The sequence below is a fragment of the Watersipora subatra genome, chromosome 4, assembly GCF_963576615.1.
Source record: "Watersipora subatra chromosome 4, tzWatSuba1.1, whole genome shotgun sequence".
Classification (NCBI taxonomy): domain Eukaryota; kingdom Metazoa; phylum Bryozoa; class Gymnolaemata; order Cheilostomatida; family Watersiporidae; genus Watersipora; species Watersipora subatra.
The window spans coordinates 48,152,844-48,180,233 of NC_088711.1; the positions used below are offsets into that span (position 1 = coordinate 48,152,844).

Here is a 27,390-nt window from a genome sequence, read left to right on the forward strand (position 1 = left end):
TGCTGGTTCAAAGAAATTTATTGTAAACATACAACAGCTCCGCATCACGCTAAAGACATACTTGCAAAGCTATAGCCCATAGCCTGTAAATCATTCATCAATCTTACATCACTATAGAGTGAAGCAGAAACATTTTTACATGAATCTTACATCAATATAGAGCGAAGCAAGAACAGTTTTAGGAACTTCATTCCCTTGTGCATCTGTCTCAAACTCTGTAAGCTCTGCTACATATCGCACAACTCCAGTTTGATTCAAAGCAATAAACTCAAAGCCCGAATACGGCCCTCCTTCTTTTGAGGGTCGATCTTTTCCATTCTTTATCACCACTGCTCCTGTATCTCCCACAACTTTTCCCACAACCTTGCCTCTTGCGGAATACCTTCAATTAGACATAAAAATACATTTACTCATAACAATACATTTGGATAGAGCTAGGTAAAGTTATATACGATAAGCTACCTACATGATGTGGCAAACTACACAAAAACAAATGCAAAAATAATTGGCATCATGATCAAACAAATTCATGGAAATGAGGAAGAAAACGGAAATGCCTCAAAAATTTTTGAAGTTGAACGGGCACAAAATTTTAGTAAATTTTATTAGAATGTATTGATATTTGTCTATCATTTGCAATTGCTTTTGATGCTTGAGATGATCTGACTGCCAGGATGTTTTAAGATTTAAGGTTGACTTGCAACAAAATTCACATTACAGTTATTTGATATCAAAACATTCACCATCTCTTACTCCGCTGTGTTGTAGGTGCAAAATATGTGGAAATGTGATTACAAGCCAAGCTCTTAAAAGCTCACAAACGAACAGTTAATCGCAGCCATCACGAAAACCCCGTAAGTTGGGATCTATTTCGATGACGTACTCAACCATTGTGGTTATTGTATTGACACAAGGTGTTATCGCGTGAAATAAAAGGCTCAATATAAAACGTCTCGTAGCACTAGTTTATGACAAACACTTCAGGTTCTACCGGAAAGCCCGCATTAAATATAGATGCTCACTACTTTACAGTTTAGTATTTCCAGTATTATTCCCAGTCATATATTTTTAGTATTACAGTTAATATTTCCAGATATTGTCAAAGAAAATTTGTTCATTGCATTTGATTGTAATTGTGATTTTTTAATAGTTCTTGATAGTTTTAATTGAGGCCTTTAGTTGTATAATGCAACATTGCAAAATACATCCACCAGTGTCGAAGGTCAGTCCTATAAAAATGTGAGTACAAGAATAATCAATTGCTTCTAGTGAGAGTTCAAGTAAGACCAATGAGCTCTTCACATATACACTATGTTTTCATGACGCGGTCAATCCGCAAATTGGCGTCACCCGTAAGATGGAGACAGCAAAAATCCACCAGTCAATTGATAGTTTTGTTATTTGCAATTGTACCAGATGTTTCATACTTGTGAGAAATAAAAGTGGCACTGACGAATAACGAGCAAGAAAATGCCAATCAAGCTATTCCATTTTTAACGTATTCCACAGTTCATTTCTTATCATCTGCTAACTGAGTGGACTTATCAATCTATTTACAGTCATGAGACCTGGCTACACACAGATGAAAAGAGTCCTTTGCGCAGCCAAAGTGTTTCTGATGTATCAGCAACGCCGATGTCGACTCGTCAGTTCAAAACGAACATGTTGGTCTACTCCAGTAGAGATAGAACTGATGCTACAGTTATTGGCTGAAATAGTTACATATTACAACCTTGTATTCATTTATGCATTTACTCATTGGGTCCAAGATTGGCTGAACGGTAATGACAACACAACTCCACACAGGTGACTCTTTGTATGAATCTTTCTTACTTGTAACAAATAAACAAAAGCTATTGGTGTAACTTATAACTGTTTTCAAAAAATTCCAATAATTTTTATAATTCAATCCTTATAAACATTTTTTTTTCTAGAGATTAATCTAACATACGTTATGACTTTGAAGTATTGTTGTACTTGATTACTTCTGTCGTTAATGCCTATCATTTTTTTCTTTCATCAAAATATAAAAATACAAAAAGCTATCCAAAAGCTTATTATTGATTATGCATATTACAATGTAACTATCCTGACGATACCCAAGGAATGTAGCATACTGTTAAACCTATGTCATGGTTGTCACAAAACTGAAGCGAATCTTCATTGGTAAATCTATTGGCCAAAATGACGCATCAATTCGTAGCATCAGTGTGTGTGTCCACAGTAAGTACCGAAAACCTGTATTTGAACGCCACCCTTAAATTGAACACCACTTCTATTTGACCGCCACTACATGTATTTGACATTCTTATTCTTTCCAAACTAATAATAGCAAGATAAGTGTCTACAAAATAGTGCTTATAGTACTAAATAGTAAATATAAATAAAATAGTACTACTATAGCACTACTAAATACTACTCACTTACATCAATAACAGTTCATTATCTTGTTGTTTCTGTTTGTATCAATGATCGTATCCAACTCCAAAGCCTTACGGTTTTTTCGTTAAAAGTTTCAATGCAACGCCATAGAAATAATCATTAACTGTTTCAGGCTAATAGTTCTTTGTTTAACGCGGTTTGATACTTTGACAAATGTGAAAAATGGTTTAGCAATCACGATGGAATCTGTACCTTAAGGCTAAAACTTCTGCTTAGGACGCATGTATAACATTACGCATGTACAGCATTACGTATACAGTTTCTCTTTGTATGCGCGAAGTGTACCCTAAATGACAATGTGTAATGACAGTGTTTTGCTCTGCTAAAAAAATGTTTGGACGCAAATGTTAACTAGTTCAGCAATGTAGAAGAGTTGACGTCAGAAGACAAATACGAATGCAAATAGCTGCCCAAAGGCTTATTGTTTATTGTTGATTATGCATATTACAATCATGTATCCTGATGGAATCTGATACATTGTAATATGTATCTGATTTCCATCATGATTAGCAATCATGATGGAATCTGTACTACAGTAATCTGTAGGCTAAAACTTTTGCTTAAAACGCATGTGCAAGATTACACACAGCTTCTCTTTACACGCGTGAAGTATATTCTAAATAAAGTTTTGCTCTGCTAACAAAATGTTTGGACGTGAATATCGACTAGTTCAGCAATGTAGAAGAGTTGAGGTCAGAAGACACTGTGGATATTAAACAGTCAAAACATGAAACAGTTTCAAACGAAGCGACAATCAGAACGCAGACTGATCAAACAAACGATGCAAGTATTTGTGTTTCAAATATTTTTTGATATTTGTTTCTGGATGTATTATTTAAAAGGCTTGTTTAAGTCACTTGTTCTTGAACGTATATTTGTAGCATTTGATTGATTATCATTATGTAACTTCTAAGTTGCAGATTTATAGCATATTATTTTATAGCATCATTGCGATCATCTTGACTCAGCCTACAGTGGATCGACGCTTATAACTCATTTTCTATTGCACATAAAAAGCTAGTTTGGGCTGCAAACTGTAGTATCGATGACTGCAATGAGCTTTTATGCAAAATTGTTAAAGATTGGCTTGCAACAAAATTCACATTACAGTTATTTCATATCAAAAGATTCACTCCGTTGTGTTGTAGATGCCAAATATGCGGAAATGTGATTACAAGCTCTTAAAAGCTCAAAAACTAACAGTTAATCGCAGTCATCACGAGACCGCCGAGGATTAGAATCTCTTTCCAAAACGGCTCAAATGGGACGTAGTTGTACAAGATGGCGTCTGTTTACACTTTTACGCAACCTCATTCGTCGAAAGATTTTCACAAATATGCTTCACGCATTCAATAAAACCGTGTCTATTGTTTTTACGTGTTTATCTCACCATCGTTGTAATGCTGTCATTTTAAGCACTGATATTTCAAAACCTACCGTAAAAATTTGTTTAATTATTTAATCGTAGCTCGAAAGAGTGCATGTTATCTTCCGATAAACATGACGATCCTGTTGGTCACCTGTGATAGTCGAAAATGCTGCAGAAATTATTCGCGCTGTTTGGCAGGAAGTATGGGTCACATGATTAGATTACGACTAGACGATTAGACCAAGCCGATTCCAAACTGTAAACTAGCTAGTGTCTATATTTGATACAGGGTTTTCGGTAAAACCCGAAGTGTTTGTCATAAATTAGTGCTACGAGAAATTTTATATTGAGCCTTTTATTGGCCTTTAAATTTACGTGACAACATCACGTGACAAAACAATAACCAAATGTAATGACTACGTCAGAGAAATAAACTGATTTCGATCTACAGCCGTTTCGTGATGTCGGCGATTAACTGTTCGTTTTTGAGCTTTTAAGAGCCTTAATCACATTTTCACATATTTTGCTGCTTTTGCACCTACAACACAGCAGAGTAAAACATGGTGAATCTTTTGATACCAAATAACTGTAATGTGAATTTTGTTGCAAGTCAACCTTTAAATATAATTATGAAATAAAAATATGCTTTCAAATTTAGAATGAAATAAAAAAATTGAAAGCTAAAACAAATTGCAAAGTAGGTCGCATGATATTATATTATCGCGGGTTAATTGCAAGCCATAGATATTAACTGTTAGAGATATTTTACAGCTTATCAATGCATATTTATTTAGAGATTTACAAATTGGAGGTAACTTAGCAAAATAAGTTATCAGATTTATTGCATCCAAAAGGGTTAATATCACTCCGCCGAAGAAGAGTGCAAAATATAAGCTATGTCCACTTCACCTGTAAGAGGTTTCAATTCATCTTCCAAAAATTCTGAAGAACTATTTGCAAAATACAACGCCAGCCTCTATTTGAAAGCCACTTCTATTTGACCAGCACTATTATAGGAAAAGGGTTGAAAAATAGAGCGCCAGGACATTCAAATAAAGGTTTTACGGTATTTATAATACATGTTGGCGACGCATTTCATCGGTGTGTGGCCAGGTCTACAATTACCGTGTTTGGTTTAATTATGACTCTGCATTAACACTTACGCTCCAGTGAATGTTGTAACAATCCGACAAAGTTTGTTGCTTGTGCAAACCTCCTCTGCAACCATTTTGCCATTCTTGATAGTGTATGGCGGATAGGAGACATCAACATCGTCCAATGGGCTTGTGCTTGACAAAATCCTCATCTCCGCATAGTTGCCAACGACGTATTTCCCTTGCTGGTCCAAGTAAGCCTCGCATTGAAGTCGTCCTATTCCTTCACTCGTGTTAGCAGGAAGGCTGTCAGTATTTAATACATATCCATAGTGGAGAGCCCCTAAAATCCATCATGGATATTCATTAAATGAAAGGTCATGTAGAGGTCGCATTAGCATGTGCAGAAGTGACATTAGCAACTGAGTCAGCAGGGGTCTGTTGACAGTAGATAAATGCTTACTAGTGACGTAAGGACTACGGACTCTAGATTGAGTTAGTCATAGATAATTAATGTTTGCAGGATACGATAGCTGATAGCTTGCTGTGTTCCAAACATTTTCGTTGAAGTTTAAAATTTTCAACTAATAGCACATGCTCCTATAACCTGACCCCTGATACGTATTTCCCGCTTAATTAACGTAAAGAATTTCTGTAAATTTTTGTTTCGCATTACGTAAGAAATTTCATATAGCGTAACGTGTCAAATCGGTGATGAAATCAAATCAGTAAAGGCTCTCAAATTCGATTTGTATAATGAGAGCCCCATATTTAATCATGAAAATATCGGTATTTTTCTATCCATTGCAATTGTTTTTGGTTTTTGAGGTGATCTGACTGGCAGGATGCTTCAAGATTAAAATCGACAAACCATGGTCAAGGTTAAGACGCCTACAAATGGTTAAAACGCTCCTCAAATTTTTCGTCTGTTCTTACACCTAACCATAAACGTGTGAGTTGTCTTTTGTGCCGATTTCCGTCATGTGTGAACAACATGGCTTTGAACGATATGGCTATGACTCTTCAATTGACTCAGGAATAAATCCAATAGGACTTTTCAGCGCACACTGAAAGCGATGTAACAACCTATTCCTCGGTATAAACTGGGCCTCATTATTTACCTCATTATGAATGGGGCTTCGTTATTTAAGACCGCACAACTAGCTAACCAGAAAAAACAAACCACATGATTTGATTTGTTGGTACACAACATGGAAACTGGAAAAGTACTACTTCAGAAGCTAGCCAAGATTCCTACTACTTTTAAGTTTTTTTTTAATATTACAAAAACAGTACAAGCAAAAATTTTCATTTTTCTGACTGCATTAGAACTATAAAAATAGTCCACTTCTCAAATTTTTGCAAATTAACAAAAAAAAATTTTGAATGGCATAAAGTGTGCAGCTGGGAGCATTTAAAAAATGGATAGCAGAATTAGTTGGCTGACCAGTAGAGGCGAATATACATAAGCTTCAATTTAAATTAATTGAAATATGCATAATGGCTATAAAAACAAGTCATAAAGTTTTTATATTATTCCTCATTCGAAATATTCCATTCCTATAAAAAACAGTGGTACCTCCTTTAGTTTTAGTCCTTAATGCAGACCAGATACAGCTTTTTTACTATTGTAAAGGCAAATGCTAAGGTGTGGTAAGGTCAAGAGAATGTAGATATCTATGGTGTGTGTATGACGATGGCATAAAAATATTATTGCTAGCTGCTTTAACAATTTCCCATCTAATATCCGTTCTCTTGACAGAGAAAGGTATTTTAAATGTTGTATGTCGAACAATCTATTTAATTTGATTGGCTAACTGTTGTCATTTTTGCCTTTTTGGGACTTCTGTATGGCGTAAAAAACTTATGTTTGAGACGAAATTATTGCCAATAAAATAATATATATTATACATTGTATATGCTTATATTGTACTATGTTAATTTTATTACTATGTTATGTATAAACCTCAGTGTTTGCCTTTTTGTGGAACCCTATGCCCAATTATAGCAATTAAAATCTAGCAAAAAAAATTCTGCATGGAACCGGATGTGATGTCAGGACCTTCAGATCCAGAGAAGACGAATTTAACCATTAAGCTACATGGTAAAGTCCCCATGAGCAAATAGTCATACACTGTTTAAGATACTCATGCTTGGAGAGCTTGCTTAGGGTTAATAACTAACACTGTTGACCGCTACTCGTAACAATTGTTAATCTGGCCTAAAACTCTGGTGTTGTGTTAGTAAAGATTTTAGTGAAGGTCTAGCTTCCCAGGTCAGTTACTCAAATTCATTAGGTAAATACTCTATTACCCAAGCAACGGCAGGCATTTAGCTTGCTAAACACACACTTAAAGCTAAGCTTTAGTATGAATCTAACTATTTTATTGAATTTAAACTTTTTATCCCTAAAATTTATCACCTATTAGTTTCTTGCTTCATTTTCAATATAATTTTTCCAATCTCATTAAAACCTCTTTCAACCTAATTCGGCAAGAAAGCCTGAACAATGCTGCTTTCATAACGAATTGGATTTTTATTAGCAGGTGAAGAGAAGTTGTCTGACCAAAATGTGATTAAATTCAATCTTCTGTTGAAAGGGATTGCAACTCCAACTTTGCAAATAGTTTCAAGAGGAAAATAATACCGTTCTACGCATGAGAATTGCTGAACTGAGAGATGTCGGTCACCATGTCTCTTTTAGGTGTTGTGAAAAAGTTTTTGGCGAACAGCATTTTACCGTCTTTGTTAATTTGACGTGCGGGATAAGTACGCCAACTGCTAAATTTGAACTTTGGTGAAAATTTTTGTTGAACTCGTACGGTGAAATAGGATTCATTTGGTGAGGTGAAAAAATCATCATGTTCCGCCTCATAAGGTGAAAACATTGTATATCAGGGTAATCGTATCCTGAGGGTGCACTGTATATAATTGGATATACCGTAATACCGTAATAATAGATTATACCGTAAAACCTGTATTTGAATATCACCTCTATTTAAGCACCACAATAGGAGAAGGGTTGACCAATAGAGTCCCATGGCGTTGAAGTGAAGGTTTTACGGTACATACTGCTGAATGCCCGGCGTTGCACAGTTAATAAAATAATGCCCCAATGAAATTGAGTAACGTATGCTAGTAACATAAGCTAGTTTACATCTTGAGAGCCATGTCTGAAATCAGATTAATAATTGTTCTGTTACATGTAATGATCTCTCAATCATGATGTTGAAACATGCTAATAGGTAACAGATAGTATTTTCCCAAACGCATTAGGCAAGTGTATTTTAACCAGTGTAATTAGTATGACCACAAGTATTTCACTGTATAGCAGTGTAACCGCTTCGCCTAGTACAGGGGTCGGCAAAATTTTTTATTCAAAGAGCCATTTGGACCCGTTTCCCGCAGGAAAGAACGTAGTGGGAACCACAAACCCTCCTTGATATTTTAAATTGAAAAAATAATAATCACTACATGTAACTTTTTTGTTTAGCTTTTAATGCTTTTATACCATGTTTACACCATAAAAGGAAAGGTTGTGGCATGTATAATGATTTAACTGCTGAGAAAACAAAATTATAATTTTGCAAAGAACAATAAAATAATTTTGGCGGTTTTATTGGCGCACAAATTGTTATAAGGTGTGCTACCTGTATAAGTGTTGTTGTTTGTCGGTAGTGTTGTTGACGATATTGCAGACCTAAGTGGCTGACCAGCCTTACTAGATTTCTAATTGTTTAACCCAGTTTGCTGACATAATATCAGAAGGTATCTCGTAGCGATCTGGCCCTCCGAGCGAATCCGGGTGTACACTTTTTTTTTTACTTTTATGTTAAAATTAAAGCCACGTGACGATCTTGTGATAATATAACATAAATAATGACGCATAATAAGTGACAATGTTTGATTTATCATCATAATTACAATTTTTAAATTATATTACAAAATCTAGTGATAAAACTTCTATATTTTTATGAATTATTTGGCATAATTATGGTAAAAAAGGGAAAAGTCTAAAGTCAGAGGGAGCCGCAGCGAGGGGATGAAAGAGCTGCATGTGGCTGCGGAGCCTTAGGTTGCCGACCCCTGGCCTAGCAGATAGAAGTTCTACCTGCAGACCCGGGGATTCCGTGTTCAAATCCACTGCGATTCAGATTCTTCATACCTAAAACCGTTGCTAAAACTGGACACAAGAACAACAAATGACCAACAGACACACACTGAAATTAATAGATACCTATACACAAGTAAGCTTCGCAGTCCCAAGCACTTGTGTATCATTACGCACGTCTATCATTGCTGCAAGTTGAAAAGCCTCAATAGAGAAGTGTTAATCTATTTATATCTTTTTCAAAGTTGGTCTTGGGTATGTACATGTAGGTGCATCCAGCTATAACTATTAAAATTTTGGAATTAATATTTGCCGAGTTCCGATGGATTTGAACTCACAAGTTTTGAATAACCAAACTCTCTACCACTGAGCCAAATAAAGCATCTTGCTCAATGGTCTTATCATACCCCGTATACTGTATACAGATGCTAATTATTTTAGCAATGCGCTTACCCGTTACAATGCCCCTGTTAAAAAATATTTTTCGTAAGATTCAATTACTATATCTAGAATCAAGGCCAATTATTCTTTCTTTGACAATTATATTATCTCCGTAGGAAAAGCCTCGACATTCTCTTTTTGTTCAGTCATACAAAGACAGTCTGATATCTCATTTTTACATTTGTACCAGTATCGAGAGGTACCAGTATCGCCGTAATCAAAATTTTGATGGATAGCTTCTGGTAGAACAGTAACCTTTTTATACACACACTTCTATGCACGAATTGTTATTACCAATTCAACATATTCAAGAGTTTTATTTTGTTTTCTCAGTTCGTATCAATTGTATCATTACCATAACATCTTTTATTGTAATCGTAACAAAACCGACTTAAATTAGCCATTGCTTGCTAATTATTTCACATTTACATTTAAACCCTTTTATAGTTTGTTTATTTTTTTTAAATTTATTTGACCTGCACAAAATATTTTCCTCATGATGTGAAGTTGGAAAGTTACAGTTGTTTGACAAAGTTTGCTAACCTTTACAGTCGTTTTTAATTTCTTCTAAGTTATTTAACCTGCACAGAGAACACTTTTCTCATGATATGTAGTTTGAAAGTTAGAAAGGCAAATGTTGTTATATGTTAAACACAAACAGATTTTCTGTCCAAAGATTTTTTATTACCCAGGCAACGCCGGTTAGTACCACTAGTCGATATATATATATTTCTCAAAGTTGGTTGTATGTGTGTAGTTTCAGCTATAGCTATTAAAATCTTACAATTAATATTCTATATCACAGAAGATTTGATCTCGAACCCTTCGGTTCACCTGCCCGACGCCTTGCCAATTCAGCCACACGAGCTTGATGTATTCATCTCTATATGGGAGCAAATAAGCTACCACTCTCCGTCACGACGTAATGTGATGGCGGAATGTCCTGAGAAGCGGTAGCTCTTGTTAGTAAGCTTACTCAAATTATCTATTGGCAATGTGCCAAGCTAATAGCAAGTGGCAAGCAACTTTCATTACCTCTCATCGTTTGTAAGCTGATTTTAATACCCGGGCTGAACAATGCCGGGTAACACAGCTAGTATTGTATATAGAGCACACCTCTCACATCAAACTGCAATTTTGCAGTTTATGTGGAATTTTTATGTGGAATCAATCAGTAAATGAGATAATGATTATATTTAAAAGTTTAAAATATAATCGCTATCTAGTATAATTATTAGATAACGATTATATTATCATTTTTAATATTATACTATTTAATATAATATTAAAACTGAACTCGTCACGGAAATGCAAACAAACTTTTTTTGATCTTAAAATGAACACAAATAAACATGTTTGTCCATCCTACGGTTTGAACTGCATTGTACGATGAGAAAGAGGGAACGGATGAAATTATATAGTTTCCAAACAAGCTGATATGGCAAGTCATTGGCAAGCGGAAGAGATAATTGAAATAATTTTATTTAGAGACATGACTCAGTAAATCTTTTAAGGAGCTATTGCATGCGTGTTATAGCATCGTGAATAATTGTAAATTTCTACATATTAACATACCTGTATTAGGGTCGACACTAAATCGACCTTTATCGACTGCTCCATTAAACTCATCGGGAAATGCATATGCTACGTTGCCTTCACGTCTAGTCCACGAAACCAAAAGATTGGTAAACTTGGCCGCATCTTTGGGCACAAGCTGCTCATCAATATCTTTGAAACAGGGCAGAACAAAAGGCTGGTTCTGGGTTGGATTGTTAGGTACTTTAGCAGAGTAGACAAAATTGGTAGATTTCTGGACAATGTCTGCAAAGCATGCAAACAAACTATTTTATGAAATGAAAATTTATGAATGAAAGTTTTTGAAATACTAGACATTCTTACAATAAATTAAATACGATAGATCGATTAATTAAGAAAACTTGTAAGAATAAGTATAAAATAAACAAACTATAAACTGGTTGGCAAGTAGACCATTTTGAGATGAACTTTGCCTCATTTCTAACGTTATAGCAATTTAAAGATTAACTGGCAGTATCTTAAGATTACATTTATTTATAACAATAGATTACATTTATAACAATATATTCTTGATATTTCCTTTTCCATCAATGAATTTGATGTTAGTAAAACAGAAAACTAGTTTTTGGGTTCTTTCCTGTGACGTAAGGAGAAGATATTGTCAGCGGATGCCAATAAATGTCTGAATTTTTGTCTACTGGCAGACTAGCCAATGCAATAGCAAGAGACAAAATACCGTAAAACCTGTATTTGAATGCCACCTTTATTTGAACACCACCTTCATTTGAGCGCCACTATGGTAGAAGGGTTGAAAAATAGATCGCCACCCTTAAATTAAACGCCAATTCTATTTGAACGCCGCTTCTATTTGAACGCCACTTCTATTTGACCGATACTATTTGACATTCTTAATCTATAAGAATCCATAATAGTGAGTGATCGGTAGAAAAGTCTCCACAAAATTGAGCTAATAATGGCTCGAGTACATCGATAATAATTAATTTTGTTGTTGTTTATGTTTGTATCCAAGTCCGTTTTCCAACTCCAAGTTTTTATGTTTTTTCGTTAAAAACTTTGATTTCAACACCATAAAAATAATTAATGACTGTCTCAGGCTAAGAGTTCCTTTTTTCACGCGGTCTTGATACTTTGATGTATGTGGGAAAAAGTTTGCATCTACGATGGAAAATGTGCTAGAAATTTTTGAGGCTATTTTGGTTACACACGGTTTCTGTTCATGTATTTGCCCTAGAAGTTTTTAATCAAAAGGGCATTGCGTAAAAGTTTGGTTTTGTTAAAAACGTTGTTTGGCACAAATATTGACTAGCTCAGCTGCACAGAAGATAGGTTGAGATGAGAAGAAATTATGGAAGGTATTGAATAGTATTAGTATTGAACAGTCAGAAGAACATGAAATGATTCTAACCAGAAGCAACAATCAGAATGCACATGGCCGAGCAAACGATTCGAATATTTTTGTTTTAAAAATATTAATATTTATTTTAAAATGCTAATTTTTGTTGCTGCATGAATTATAATTATGGTTTGTTTATATCACTTGTTCTTAAATATATATTTATAGCATTTGACAAACTATTATTGTAAAACTTTAAACTCACAGATTTATAGCCTATCATTTAATAGCATGATTGCGGTGATCTGATCTCAGAATACAATGGACGCTCATAACTCCAGTTTTATTGCACATAAAAAGCTAGTTTTGACTGAAAACTGTAGCAAACATTGATGAGTGCAATGAGTTTTTATGCAGCCTTGTTAAATAAAGTTATAAAATGAAAATATGCTTTCAAATTTAAAATGAAATAAAAAGCTTTGAAGCTCCAACAAATTGCAATGCAGGCTATAAGATCCTTGTAGGTTAATTATAAACAATAGATATAAACTGGTAGAGACGGGTATCAGGTTCCTCACGTATATTTATTTAAAGGTCTACGACAAACTGAAGGTCTATTGCATTTCTATATTCCTCTTTAGTGTCTGAGTCATGGGTATTTAATTACACCAATCAGCTTTTGTCTGGTCTCATCGTACGCATCGGGCTAGCACTATACTCGTCTTTTATACAAAATGGAAATTAAAACAATTGTCTGTCGAAATTAGCTATTCCAAAAAACCATATTTTCAAAACTTACCAACCAATGCTTGTATGAATGACAACTTGCACAGACAATTTTTAGAGAATCCGACTGAAAAACCGAGCAGTTTTAAGATAATTATATCGAGTCACAGCTGTTTCCTGTCAACATTAGCAAATATCTTCCTATCCAAATTTCTACTTGAAAATGCAGATAAAGCCTAGTGTTTGGCAGATATTACACAGAAATATTATTTACATCCTAATGGGTAGTGATATGTGTTACTGGTAATGCAACAACTTTTTGAGCTGCCAGTTCCCTTTACAAGAGTCGCTACCGCCAAATTTAAAGATTTTACTAGAAGGTATCGATAATTTTCTATCGTTTGTGATTTTGTTTGTTGTTTGAGGTGATTTGACTACCGGGAGATTTTATGATTAAACTGACAAAACCTTTTAGGAAAAACAAAAAAAAACCTTGAAGGAAAGTTAGGAAAAACCTTGAAGGGAAGTAACGAAAACCTCAAAGGAAAGTAAGGTACTTACATGGGATAACGAGTCGGATCGTCGGTGAAGTGGTTTTATACGATAGGTATGTAGCTATACATCGATAATAGCCCGTCACCTCTGAACCACGTGCAGAAATGATATGAGTAATCACTGTGCCCCCGTTGGAGGGAACATTAGACTCGGTAACCATAGGCAGCGTCGTGTTCCATAAAAGGTTGGATGTTTTACGATACTCCCATTGCACAATGAAAGCATTGCTAGCTTCACACATAAGTCTGCTGTATTCCATAGGATTATCAGAGACTTTTCCAGTTACTACAAAGTCTTGAGGCTCTTGTAGAATTCTAAATGGGAGATTTGAACCAGGCTCGCTGGCTAAAAATCCTAGTTTATTGATAGTCGGCGGCTGGTCTATCAGGGCTATAAAACAAAATATCATCATGGTTATGCTACTTATCACTGTTTGCCATTATACAACTTTTAAAACTGCATTTTACCATAAAGGTGCAGCCACACGGGCCGATTTTTTCTTGATTTTGACCAAAATCACAAAATGCATAAAAAACACAGAATTATTCGCCCAAAATTCACAGAATCGTCAGAGCTGTGACTACACACCGAAATCATAGATGAAACGCTTCCAGTTGGTTAAACAAATTATTAGCAAGCGCGATTCTAGCAGCTCTTGCAATTGGTTTTATTAGTCTAAGACACGTATTACGACATACAATCGAAGTGCCAGTGCAATTCAACATAGAACATACGATGCGACTGCTTCTATTTCGCTATTGTTGGTTATTTATTGTTTGGACATCATGGCTACAAATTGCGTCTCTTTCAATAATAACAATTTGTTAGCCGCAAAAGTTTTGTTGTATAAAGACTTGCCATTTTTAGTGCAATCAAGTCGGTTGCATCAAATTTCTTACAAATCGCGTTAGTATTTTTTTTGCATGTCGCGTTATGTGTTTCGGACTAAATAAATCGCAAAAGCTGATAGAATCGTGCTCGCTAATAATTTCTTTATTCAATTAAAAGCATTTCGTTGACAATTTCGGTTTGCATGCCCAACTCTAGCAATTCTGTGACTTTCGGCCGAATAATTCCGTGATTTTCATTCATTCATTTCGTAATTTCAGTCAGAACCAACAAAAAAATTGGCACGCGTGGCCATACCTTAATACTTATTTCTGCCTATTGTAACACATGTGGCCAAGATACAACTGCTGTACCTTTGCATAAAAGCCGATTCTGAAAGGCAAATTTTTTTTACTAAACTAAGGAGTCCAGATTATACACGCGTCACTTTGATTGACAATAAAAGGCATAAAATTATGCTAACTTGATTGTAACAACTACAACTTGAACATTTATTAACTTAACTTTATTAATAAAAATATAACATAACAAGAATAGTTACCAATATAATTAACTCTTTTGCTACCAAGTAATTTTGAATGGAGACAATTAAATATTCGGTAAAACCAAATATTTGAAATTGGCACATATAAATTGTGATAGCATTTGATCAGATTAATTAGCATATAGGAATTATAGGAATAGGATATGATATATGACATATGACGATTTCAAAACACCAGCAAATATTAAATTAATTACTGTTGTTAATTAATTTAGATTTTGCAAAGTCCAGCTACATATATCAAATATCTGTCATAGTTTTGATTTTAATTTGGTCAAGGTTTGACTGTATACCCGTAACCTGTTAATTTTAGCCTGCTTCCTATTTGCTGGCTTGAGCTGTATAAATGCGGAGGCAATATTCAATATAGCAATTCCTGCATTGTGGTCCACAGACTACAGCATGACGAGACATGTTACCCTACCACTGCTACTTCAATCCTTTAAAATATACATAGCAGAGCACAAAAATATACATAGCAAAACACAACTATAAATATAAACTTCACTTACCAGATGACAAAAATCGTGTTGCAGATACAAGCAACAGTAGCATAGTCCAATGCATCCTAGCAGTGTATTTTTAAAGCCTGATTACGTCTTTTCACTCCAGAATTCAAATGACTGAACTTCTACAAAACAATAGGAATAAGTGATAAGCCTAATCTATATACAGTCAAACTCGGACCACTCACCTTCGGATAACTCGAACACATGGTTAACTCAAACGGATTTGTTTGGTCCGTTCCCACGCAATGATAAATTGCTTTAGATAACTCGACCTTAACATCATTAACTCAAACATTTTTTTGCCGAACGGCTACCGAGACGGTTGTTAGCACTTTAGAGTATCACTTTATTGCAAGCCATAGAGATAGACATCAACTTAGGCGTTGTTATTACCATCATCGGCCAAATATTTTCGTAAACGAATTTTTTGAAGGTTTGCAAAAAATCAAATTTTACTATCATCCGCTTTGCAATGGCCCTTCAAAAGCAAGGAAAAGTGAGGTAACCTCTGGATAAACTTTTTAAAAAATCGGCAAAATTGATCTTGGTTAAAACGCTCAAAAGAAAAAAGATCTCTTTTTTCTGAGCGTTTCAACACCGTTCAAGTTTTGTCAATTTTAATCTGAAAACAGCCTGGCAGTCACATCACCTAAAACAACAAACAAATCTCAAGTAACAGAAAAATATCTATACTTTCTGATAAGAATTTGTAAAACTTTACATGAGAGCCTTTTAATTTGCAACAAGCCATCTATGCATTTGATTTATATATAGTTTGTATATGTACATTTATCTATTAATAAATACATGCACTTGTGACAGTGCTCTGATAACTTGAACGCTCTGATAACTCGAACACTTTCGCTCGATTCCGTGAAGTTTGAGTTATCTGAGTTTGCCTCTATATATTTTTCAAATTATGTATGTGGATCTGTCTGTCATTCTGGCTATAGCTATAGCGCACGATGATTATTTTACCAATGCGGCCATGTGTTACGATGTCCCTGATAAGAAATATTTTTCGTGAGGTTTAATAACTATATCTGGGGTCAAGGCCAATTTATTTTGCGCAGGCAATTATATTGTCTCTGTGAAAAAACCCTCAACATTATCTTTCTGTTCGGTCAGTCAAAAACAGTACGATATCTCATTTTTACCTTTATACTGGTATCGAGAGGTACCAGTATCGTCGTATTGAAAATTTTGATGGATAGTTTCTGGTGGTACAGTAATCTTTTTTGTACACACAGTCACACGCACGCACACGCACACACTTCTACTATGCAAGATTTTTTATTATTAATTCAACATATTCAGGATTATTATTTTGTTTTCTCAGTTCGTATTAATTGTATCATTACAGAATCATTTTTTATTGTAATCGTAGCAAAACCGACTTGATTTTGCTATTACTTGCTAATTATTTCACATTTACATCTAAACCTTTTTATAATTGTTTGATTTTTTTTGACCCATCCGAAACATTTTTCACATGATAGGAAGTTTAAAAGTTGTTTGACAAAGTTTGTAAATCTTTACAGTTGTTTTTATTTTCTTCGTTAATTTATTTAAATTACACAAAACACTTTCCTCATGATATGTAGTTTGAAAGTTAGAATGACAAATGTCGTTATATGTTAAATACAAATCAATTATCTGACCAAAGACTTTTTTATTACCCGGGCAGCGCCGGGTAGCACAGCAAGTATGAACATACAAGAAGGTTCCAACTATCTCGACAAATACACAAGCAATATATGGTGTAAATGAAGTACACCATATGCATGTCAAAGTTTTGATTTAGCATCAACAAACTCTCAACTCTTTCGTTGCTGAATATCTTAATAAAGACTCGCCTCAGTACTATACGAAAACTCTGATCACGGATCAGAGTTGACAGATTCACCCAAAATTTTCAAAACATTGAGCACTGAAACCAATTCATATTGGATTTTCAAGATCAAAGATGACCTATCTAATTAATTCATAATACACTTTTTGAGCTAAAATTGAATACAATACAATTATTCACCTGATTACTATTAGCAATTGACTGCCTTTATCATATTAAATGACAGGAAAGTCCGCATACCTAACTTCATGTTTGCACTCTTTGTATCACGACAGTAATATATACCTATTTTCTATAAGACCATCAACTTGATAGATTTGTTTTTTGGGATTCTTTTGATCTTCATTTTTGCTTATGTACAAAAGGTGCCAATAGACAGCAGTGGCTAATCATATCAGCAACTGCTAAGTGACACATTAATCATCAACGGAGACAGATATCTTCAACCAATGATTGCCCATGTCGCTGACAGCAATTGCTAAATTACATCGAAATTTTGGAAGGAGATGGTTGATAAACCATTTGAAAAGTCAGTTTCTGTTTGTTGATTCATTAATTTTTTACTATGTTTAACAGTGTGATGTTCTTTTCCATCAAGTTATAAATATGATCGAAATACCGGAATGATTGAACAGAGACCAAAATGAGTAAGAATGCAATGCTTGAACCGTCCATCTTTGAAAAACAAAGATTCAAATAAGTTTTTCCTGAATAAGATCTCACTGGTGCAACAGGGTTCAAACCGTTGGTTGAAAAATAATGATGAAACATTAAGTATTATTTAAGACTTTTCGATAGTTTGGTGTGACATGGTTTGTTGCTCTTTTAAAGATTAACTATCAGCGCAAAATTTTATTGCAGTAACAGCAGCAGATAACGCACTAGATTAAAGTTTCAATAGTGCTTTTGTGTAATATCAATCAAATACCAGGTTTTATCAGCAGTCTCGAGCCAGAAAAATGGACAGAAATAGTCATGATCTCTGTAAAATATCGAATGAAAAAAGCTGCAACACTAAGATAATCTCACGACCAAACACGAGCGATGCGATTGTTTGGGAGATTTATGATAAATCCATATGTGCACACAACTCACGAAAATTTTTCATCTACACTGTCGCAAACCCTTGTACCAAAATCTCATCAACAAATTTAACCATTTTTCAATGGAGTCGTTTAAGTATAATAACGATACAAAATACATATAAACCTATTTAAATATGTTACCAAGTCTTTGAAATTTGTAGACAATATCCTAAACCTTACCCTTCTGATCGGATAATTCATAACTAGACTGATTAATTTGGCCTAAAATTGCTATTATATCCTGACAAGCCTTTTTTAATCAAAATTAAGACTGGCCAACAAAATGCCGATAAAGCCGTGCGACCGAGAGTAGAATTATTAAGTCATGCGTATTTCACGAGAAAAACGTGCACATTTCACTAGTCTATGGCAATTTCCAATTGCCGAAGGTTTCTAATATTCTTTTCGCAAAAATATTTAACTATAAGAATAATTATTCAATTTTATAAAACTATTATAAGATTTAACTATAAGAATAATCATTCGAATTTATTTATCCGAAAGTTTTTGTAATAAACGTAGACCGTTTGAGGTGTAGACCAATTTACAGGTACGAAGTTGTGGTATACAGTTTATCAGCCTATGTTTTTTTGTCCAATTACTGAAGGTTTCATTAAATTATTTAGAACGTTAGCCAAAATTCTTTACATCTTATGTACATGCTAGGGCCGAACTACAATGCCCTTTTATGACGGAAACATTTTTTATTTTGCTCCAGTTTGCAAAAAACACCCAAACGTGTGAATGCTGATGCTCGCTTTCTGTTACAGATCGCTATGAAAACCATTCTACATTCAACATAACCAACTTTCAAACTGTGTATATTACACAGCAGATAGTCATTTCACTTCTAATATTGCATTTCCTCTATTGCAGGAGAGATATAAACATATAATATTTTCCTTTCATTATTGCTGTTTGTTGTACATAATAACACCCAGTACATTACAACTACCATTGCAGCTACCATTGCAGCTACCATTGCAGTTATCCTATTAAACTGCAGTTCTAGTTGACTGCTAATATTGCATTTCTCAACCAGCAGTACCCTTTCTTTTTTCCAATATCACTTTGGTCATAGGCTGGATGACAGGGGAATACAGCCGGCGCCCCTCTCCTCGAGGGAGGCATTGCCGTGCTGATCACTCGAGTCGAGGCAGAGCCACAGTTCTCCTAGCATCTCCAAGAACTGTACCAGGCTGCCAGACCCGTGTGCCAGAACGCGTAGCAGGTTAGGAAGCTGACTACCCTACTGACCAAGTATAGATAAGTGTTTAGCCCTGAAGAGAACAATATGGGTAGAACATTGCTCGTGGAGCACTTCATACATGTGAAAGACGTGACCCGACCTATCCGTCAACCCTCTCACCACCAAGGGCCGGAAAAGGAAGTGGAGGCCGAGAGACAGGTACAGGACCTGTTGGCCATAGGGTTGATGAAGCTGGCTGGAGGAGAGTGGAGCTCGCCTATTGTGTTAGTGACGAAGAAGGATGGAAACAGTGGTTTTGCGTGGATTACCGGAGGCTTAATGCAATAACAGAACAAGACGCCTATTTCCCTCCCATGATAGACCAAAGTCTGGATGCTTTGGCTGGAAACCAATATTTCAGTACTCTCAATCTTGTCAGCGGATACTGGACTGTTCTCAGGATTGTGGAAATGGAGAGTCCTTCCTTTTGGACTGACTGCCGCCCCAGCCGCCTTTCAGCGATTGATGGAGAGAGCGTTGAATGGGCTCCACTTGCAGACATTACTGTTGTACTTTGATGATGTGATTGTTATTGCACCTGATTTTAAGACTTACCTCCAGTGGCTGGAGGAAGCGTTCCAGCAGCTACGGAAAGCCGGCCTCACACTCAAACCGACAAAGTGTGAGCTGCTACAGTCTCAAGTGCGGTACCTGGACCACATAGTAAGTAGCGAAGGGGTTGCCATGGACCCAGTCAAAATGAAGGTAGTTGGAGTTAAATAACTGCAAGATTTCTTGGGTACTGTCAAGTACTACCGGCAGTACATCCCGGGTTTGTCACTATTGCGAAGCCTTCCCCACCGACTGGCGGGGAAGGAAGAGCCCTGGCGATGGACAGGTAAAGAGCAGGCAGCATTTGACACTCTGCGCCACAGCCTCAACACAGCCCCCATGCTGGGGTATCTGGATCCGGGGAATGCCTATATCCTGGACACGGATGCCAGCGAGTGCGACATGGGAGCTGTGCTGTCTCAGCAGTGAAGCAACCAAAAACGAGTGATTGCTTACTATAGCAAAACACACTTCTTTGGAGCGAAATTACTGGGTAACACGCAGAGAGCTGTTGGCAGTGGTCAAAGCGGTAAAACACCTCTGCCCGTACTTATACAGACAAGAGTTTCAGCTTTGCGTGAACCATGCCTCTCATAGAAGGAGCCCTGCTACCAGGTGGCACGTTGGCTAGAGGTGCTAGCCGAGTTCAAATACATGCTAGAACGCCATGCAAGATTAAAGCACGACAACACAGATGTGATTGGGGCCCAACTTGGCTAGAGTTGGACCAAGAAGACCAGGAAGCTAAAGTGATTTGAGAAAACCATGCTCTGTCAGGAATCACCAGGCCCACAGGCGAGGGGGCCAGTCAAAGAGAACGACCCCCTGTTTCTACTGAGACAGCCAAGGTCAACCCGGGACCGGTTGAGGCCATCTGGAATTCCCTGACATTGAGCGGGTGATGACCCGAGGCACTACTAGTCGCCACCAGTAACAACGTAAGAGGTGGACAGAGGTTGCCAGGACCTCGCGTGAGATGCCCAGCTATACGGGCCAACACTTTGCCTCACGGAGTGCGAGCTAGCCTGAGGTTGGTCAAGGCTACTCTGGTACCCAAGGCATCGGCTCGGCTAACTAACCAGTTGGCTCGGTTGCAGAGCGAAGGCAAGAGTTCCATAGCCATAATGTACCGAGTACTTCGGAGCCTTCGAAAACATTTTGAGTTGGGGCCTGGAGCTCAGGGTTCTGCATAGAAAGGAATCCCTGAGAATCAGGCAGGATGGCATGCTGGAAGCCAAAGTGACTTTTCATGGTCAAACCCAGTGGTGTGCTGGGTGCCCCCGGCTATGAAGAGCCAGTTACCTGGCAGACAAAAGTCATGACCCACTCCGTGGTGGGAAGAACGGTAAGCTGCCTCCAGCTTACATGGTGTTGACTCGGACTGACAGCCTCTGTCCACAAGTTAGTATGAAGCTGTTAGGTGTGCCAGGCCACAAAGCACAGAGGGACTAAGCCTGCAGAAAGCTGGCAGTGGTCACATGCTAGCCGACCCTGGCAGAAGGTTGCCATCGACCTGGTAGGCCCTCTCCCCACCACTCCGAAGGGCAATAATTGGATCTTAGTGCGCTTGGATCACTTTACCTGGTGGCAAGATGCCATTGCCATTCCGGAGACCACGGCTCCAGTAGTGACTAGTGCCCTCGATGAAAGAGTTTTCTGCTACCTTGGGCTTCCAGAGAAAATCAATACAAACCAAGGCGCTCAATTTGAGAGCCAACTGATGGAAGAGCTTTGCCAGCTCTGGAAGGTGAACAAGACACGGACTACTCTCTACCATTCCCAGGCAAATGGGATTGTAGAGAGGAACAAGCAAAACCTGGGTGACTCTGTCACCCAGGCTGTCGTTGGAGCAAGGTCAGGAGCCATGTCGTTGGAGCGAGGCCAGGAGGAATGGGATGAGCTTCTGCCTCAGCTCATGCGAGGGTATCAAGGCACCACCCACACAGTGACAGTGGAGACGGCTAACTTCATGATGTTTGGCATGGAGTTGCGTCTGCCTGACCAGTTAGAATGTCACCTCCTCCAACGGAAATGCAATCCACCAGCGACTACGTGCTGCAGAGGCAGCAGAGGCTGAAGGAAGCACATGAAGCCCTCAGGGAGGCGCAGATAGAGACTAGGCAGGCAGACCAAAAAGAGCCACCGCTCTTCACACTTGGGTGATTGGGTGTGGTTGGTAAACAGGCGGCGGCGAAAGAGCGTAAAAGCTAAGCTACAAGCTAAGTTGGTGGGCCCTACCAAGTCATAACCGCCTGGCCCAATCACACCTATGTGGTGGAAAGACAGGGCCAAACCTCGACTCAACACGAGGCCAGGTTGAAACCCAATCAGGCCTGTCCAGAACGTCCTGGCCATGCTCCGGCAACGCTTGAGCCTCAAAAAGGGCCAAATATGAAAGAGGCCAAGAGGGCTCGGCGCTCACAAAGAACCTGCCGACAAACTGATGAAGAATTCTTGGAGTTCCCTTTCCAAATGAGTCCAGCTGATAAGCTCGACAAAATGAAAAAGGCAACTTCGCAGGCCAATACCGAAAATGAAAACTTGCACAAAAACTTGCACAAGGGTTTGAACTCCAAACTTCCTGCAGCACACCGCCAAAGCATAGGCAGAGAGAACATAAACCCCTCCCACCTAGAAAGCCCCGGTGAGTTAAATACGGACCTGGACCCCGGATACCTAGCGATGTCCCACCAGGCAGTGGTAAATCCTATCACTACGGAAGAGCCAAACCATCATTCATCCCGTGTTAGACAGAAGCCGGAACGATACGGGGATTAGATTTACCAAAAGCAGAAGACATGCCACATACCAGACAACCCAAGATCCTAGCCACAAGACTACTAAATCATCAGTTATCCGCTGACAATAAACAGTTGATCAGTCAAAAAATTACCTGCCTTGAACACTACGTTGAGTAGCTTGAGACATGGGCCTGGCTAGTTACTCTACTCTTTTGTATTAATTAGATAGTCTTTAATAGAAAAGAATGTGTAAAAATGGAAACCGAATAACTTTGTTCTGATGTACCATAGCAAACTAAAATCTGGGTGTACCCTTGAAACTAAAATTATTGTCATTATTAAAATAAACTTCACTCCAATGAATCAAAAATGCTTGTACACAGTCATAAAGACTGCGACCACTTACTACACATTTCATATGAGACAAACCGGTCTGGTGCAATTAATAACAAAAGTTACGTAAAATCAAAGTAATTGACGAACTATAGACTGGTTAAGTAATACCAAATGTGATTTTGCAATAACTGCAAAAGCGAATATGTGTGGAAACATAATTGAGAAATATGATTTTAAATCTACAATGTTTACCTTACTTATCAGGGTACTTGCCCAACCAAAACAATAAAATGAATCAACACATTGTTGTCAATGATATAACACTATGAATACCAGCGTGAATCACAATCAGCATAAGCCTGCTATGGGCACAGTTAGATGACAGACACCTGCAGAAGAGGGTAGGAACCCCATCATTAACCCCCAGCTTGACCAGACGCAATGAATAAATGCCTTTGTGAATAAACATACTTGATGGCATTAACTCATTGTTAAGTCCAAATCACTGGCCACAGCGTGTGCCTATGAAGTGTACTATACTATCTAATAATCAAACACCTTACAATCATCAGGAGACAACTCACGCCATGGCCACTCGCGTCCTATTAACTGTGTTATTAAGCATGGTAACTAATGCCATGAAACGCTTTAAAAAAGGACATTGATTAAAACACACTTCCGTTATGAATGAACATCAGATTGGAGAAAAACGCTTTTTGTAGAGATGGTCAAAATCTATGGCTTCACTAAGAAACCAACTACCTTTTTGTCATTTTTAGCACTTCAATAACAGAAAGGCCATTTTGTCTCGTTGAGACACCATTGTTCAGTAATTTAACTCAGATAACACAGGGAATCAATTCGACAAAATAAACAAGCTTCCAAATTATTACTGCTAACTGCCAGACACTCTTGACCTTATTATCAAATCTAGTCTTACCCTTTCGTGGAAGTTATAGCTGAATTTTGACTTGGTGTCTTATCAAAAAAGTCTGTGAGCTCAACACGAGTAAATGCGTGCCAGTGCAGTGAAGAGGTGCTAGCAGATATTCTGACAACCCACACAGCCGAGCGGGCATTTAATAATCCAAGAGTGATTGCAAAACTAAAGGAATGATTCTTGACTAGCACGGGTTATCAACAAGCTGTTCGAAACATGAGGCCATATCTCATGCTCAACTGATAATGCGACCAATAAAACTAACTAATAATGGATGACTGGCAAATTATCCTTCAAAGTTCACCAGAAACAAAGATGAATCAACAAGTGTTGTTTAGAAAAATAGGATTGCAGCATCAACAAGAGGTATGCGCCCCAATGTCTGTTGCTAGAGTTAACTAACGCTAACCATCTATCATGCATAGCGCAATGTGAATTTTCTGATAAAACAGTAGACCTATCACTATTAAAGATGTGGTTGCGTCAAAAAATTCAATTTAATGAAATTAAGACCCATAAAAGGCTAAAACATCAGCTACAATTTGATGCCATTTTTGTCTTGTTAGACCAACCCTGTCCAGAGATACATGTATATGCATTTGAATGAGGCCCTCTTTTAAAAAGCTCACGTTCCAGCGGGTGCTTCTTTCGTGATGTTACTAGTAATACATCTGAAAAGAAACCACGAGCAATAAATATGAGGTCGCTTCGTTAGCCATTCATCGGCGCAAAATTTTTATATAGGTCGTAATAATTGTTATCACTCGTAAAACGCGTTGTCTGTGATCTCAAATTTAGGGATTTTACTCTATTATTAAATTGCATGGACATCGATATTTACTAAATTAATTAACATTGTTACTTTAATGAATTACTCGATCGACACGTTTTATTGGCGAACAACATAATTGTAAAAATTGCTGTGAAATTACTGCGAAGGTGACTCCGAGTTTTCCGGGCATCAGGTGGTTAAAGTTATACGGAGGAAGAGCGGAGAATGGAGGTAAACCTATCTTTTACTTTGAGTCTCCTATAGAGTTTCCTGTTGAGTTTACATTCAGATTATATTTCCCTGTTTGAGGCTAAAATGTAATTTCCTGCACGTGCGAGATACGTATGGACAGTGAGTTCTTGACGGCTTCTTTTTAATCTTTAGCATCTAGCAATACAATAGCTTAGATTGATGAATATAGTAAAGGTAATATTTAGTACTCATTAATACATGTAGTAATTAATAAAATTATTGCTTTTTGCTATCACTAATCATCGTTTTATATTTTTTATCGGTTCACCTAGCTACATTTGCTTCAAATTTTCTGTGGCAGTTTTATCTCGTAAATTAGATTTATGATTTGACTTTAGATGTTTACTTTTCACTTGTAGAAAGTGAAGAAAATTGATTGATCAATGCAAGTCTTTAATTTCCAGAACCAAAGCTTCGAACCGTTGGCTTGGCGTACTTGTGCTTTTGTTAAACATTTATTCGTTTTTAAAATTACACTCGCACTCTATCAAACTCCCAATTTGAAAGCTTTCAGTAGATACGCTTTAGAATGACATATCTATGAATGACATATATTTGTTGCATTTGTTTTACTGATTACAGGATGTTTATGTCGTTTCACCAGCCAAAGCAGCTTTGTCAGTGTGGAAACTGCCATAAAGGGGCAAGAGAGACTTGAATGTGTGCTGCATAAACCATGATGTTTTGTTTGAGTTTGCTGCAGTAGATGAATTTGTCTTATTTTTTCATCTAAAACTATGTGAGATGAATATTTTTAATAAAAGCTTTATGCCGAGATAAAAATCTTTTTGCTTGTAAAAATTGTATAATAAAATAATATTGTTGAAGATAATGCAAAACATGATTTGCAGAATATTGTAGTGAATTGGATACGGTATGTGGATGTCCGCAGAACTGGAGAATGTGAGTCCAAATCCAGTTTGCAGCAGACTTCTCATCCTTAAAACTCTATCCCTATGTATATTATTTTCAAAGACGCAGCTTGCTTATTTTACTTGCGGTAGTAAGAAACTAGTTTTCGGTGTGGGCAATGATATACATCCCCACCCCAAAGATAGGCGACAGACGTAATGTGGGCGGGGCTTTTGGGAGGCTGTATATCGTTAGTGTGGGTAGCGGCGGAACTGTGCTAATACAAAGACCTTATTCTACATAGTTTGCTTGACAGAATTACCGTAGACCGGTAGAATTGGTAGTCGGTCCTCAAATGTTTACACAGCATTTGGAGAAAGTGAGTAAGACAAATTTTCAGTTTTCTTTATTTAAGGCCTTTGAAACATTCATAATAATGTATCTGTTGCGGGGTTTAAAATTTTATTCTAACCAACATGAGCAAATACAAATTAAAATATATGCCAATAGAGCCGTGTAGGACTAGACTTTTATTGCAAATAGCGATGTGAATACGAGGTATATTGACAGATAAATCACGTGTGACATCATTTTGGGCAAGTCTGGGCATGTTTTTTTGGCCTGAGCGTTTTTACCGCGATCAGATTTTTTTTCGATATTAGTCTTCAAATACCTTGGCAATGGGATTCCCTAACACAACAAACAACATATCAACTGATAGAAAAACAAATGTTTTTTTAAGATCAACTCAAATTTGACGCAACCACATCTTTAAGACTGAGATCTTAAAAGGTATAAAGACTCATCTGTAATTGTAGTTAATTGTATGACTTTCAAAAAGCAAGTTCAATGTTACACATGGCGTCAGTTCCACCAAAAGTTAATATCAAGGCTGGGTCATGCAGTGAAAACCAAACAAATTGTTCGTCAGAAAATTTTTTCCAATCACCCAGCCAAGCAACAGAACTCACATAAGCTGTATAGTAGAATTCAAATATGAAGTAAGGAAGGAGCATACAGCCAAAATAGCAAGTTAAATACCAAATATAAATCAGAACTTTCAAGACAGTTACCAAAGTGCAGATTTAAGAAACAAAAGTGTTAGGTATCAATCAGGACCGATGTCACGTAACTAATTAGTAATTAACTATATTTTATCTAATACATTTTTATATGCATGTACTATTCCTACATTACATTTTACTTGCTCATAGTTTCGGCTTTGGCCA

At 37.0% G+C, this 27,390-nt stretch overlaps 1 protein-coding gene and 1 long non-coding RNA gene across 2 annotated transcripts in view; one reads left to right on the plus strand and one right to left on the minus strand.

The window, feature by feature from the left end:
- LOC137394235 (uncharacterized) overlaps nt 1-2,045 on the plus strand; it is an 18,585-nt gene extending 16,540 nt beyond the window's left edge. The window contains exons 3-4 of the long non-coding RNA XR_010978326.1: nt 769-854; nt 1,560-2,045. This is a non-coding gene — a long non-coding RNA (uncharacterized lncRNA). The remainder of the gene's footprint in view (nt 1-768; nt 855-1,559) is intronic.
- Nucleotides 71-24,423, minus strand: LOC137394234 (uncharacterized). The gene is made up of 6 exons (XM_068080955.1): nt 24,286-24,423; nt 15,534-15,652; nt 13,635-14,018; nt 11,033-11,278; nt 4,975-5,248; nt 71-382 (listed from the first exon to the last, which is right to left on the minus strand). Exons 2-6 carry the CDS (start codon nt 15,586-15,588, stop codon nt 136-138), a joined length of 1,206 nt encoding a protein of 401 aa, XP_067937056.1. The 5' UTR covers nt 15,589-15,652; nt 24,286-24,423; the 3' UTR covers nt 71-135.
- Nucleotides 24,424-27,390: the final 2,967 nt, after the last annotated feature.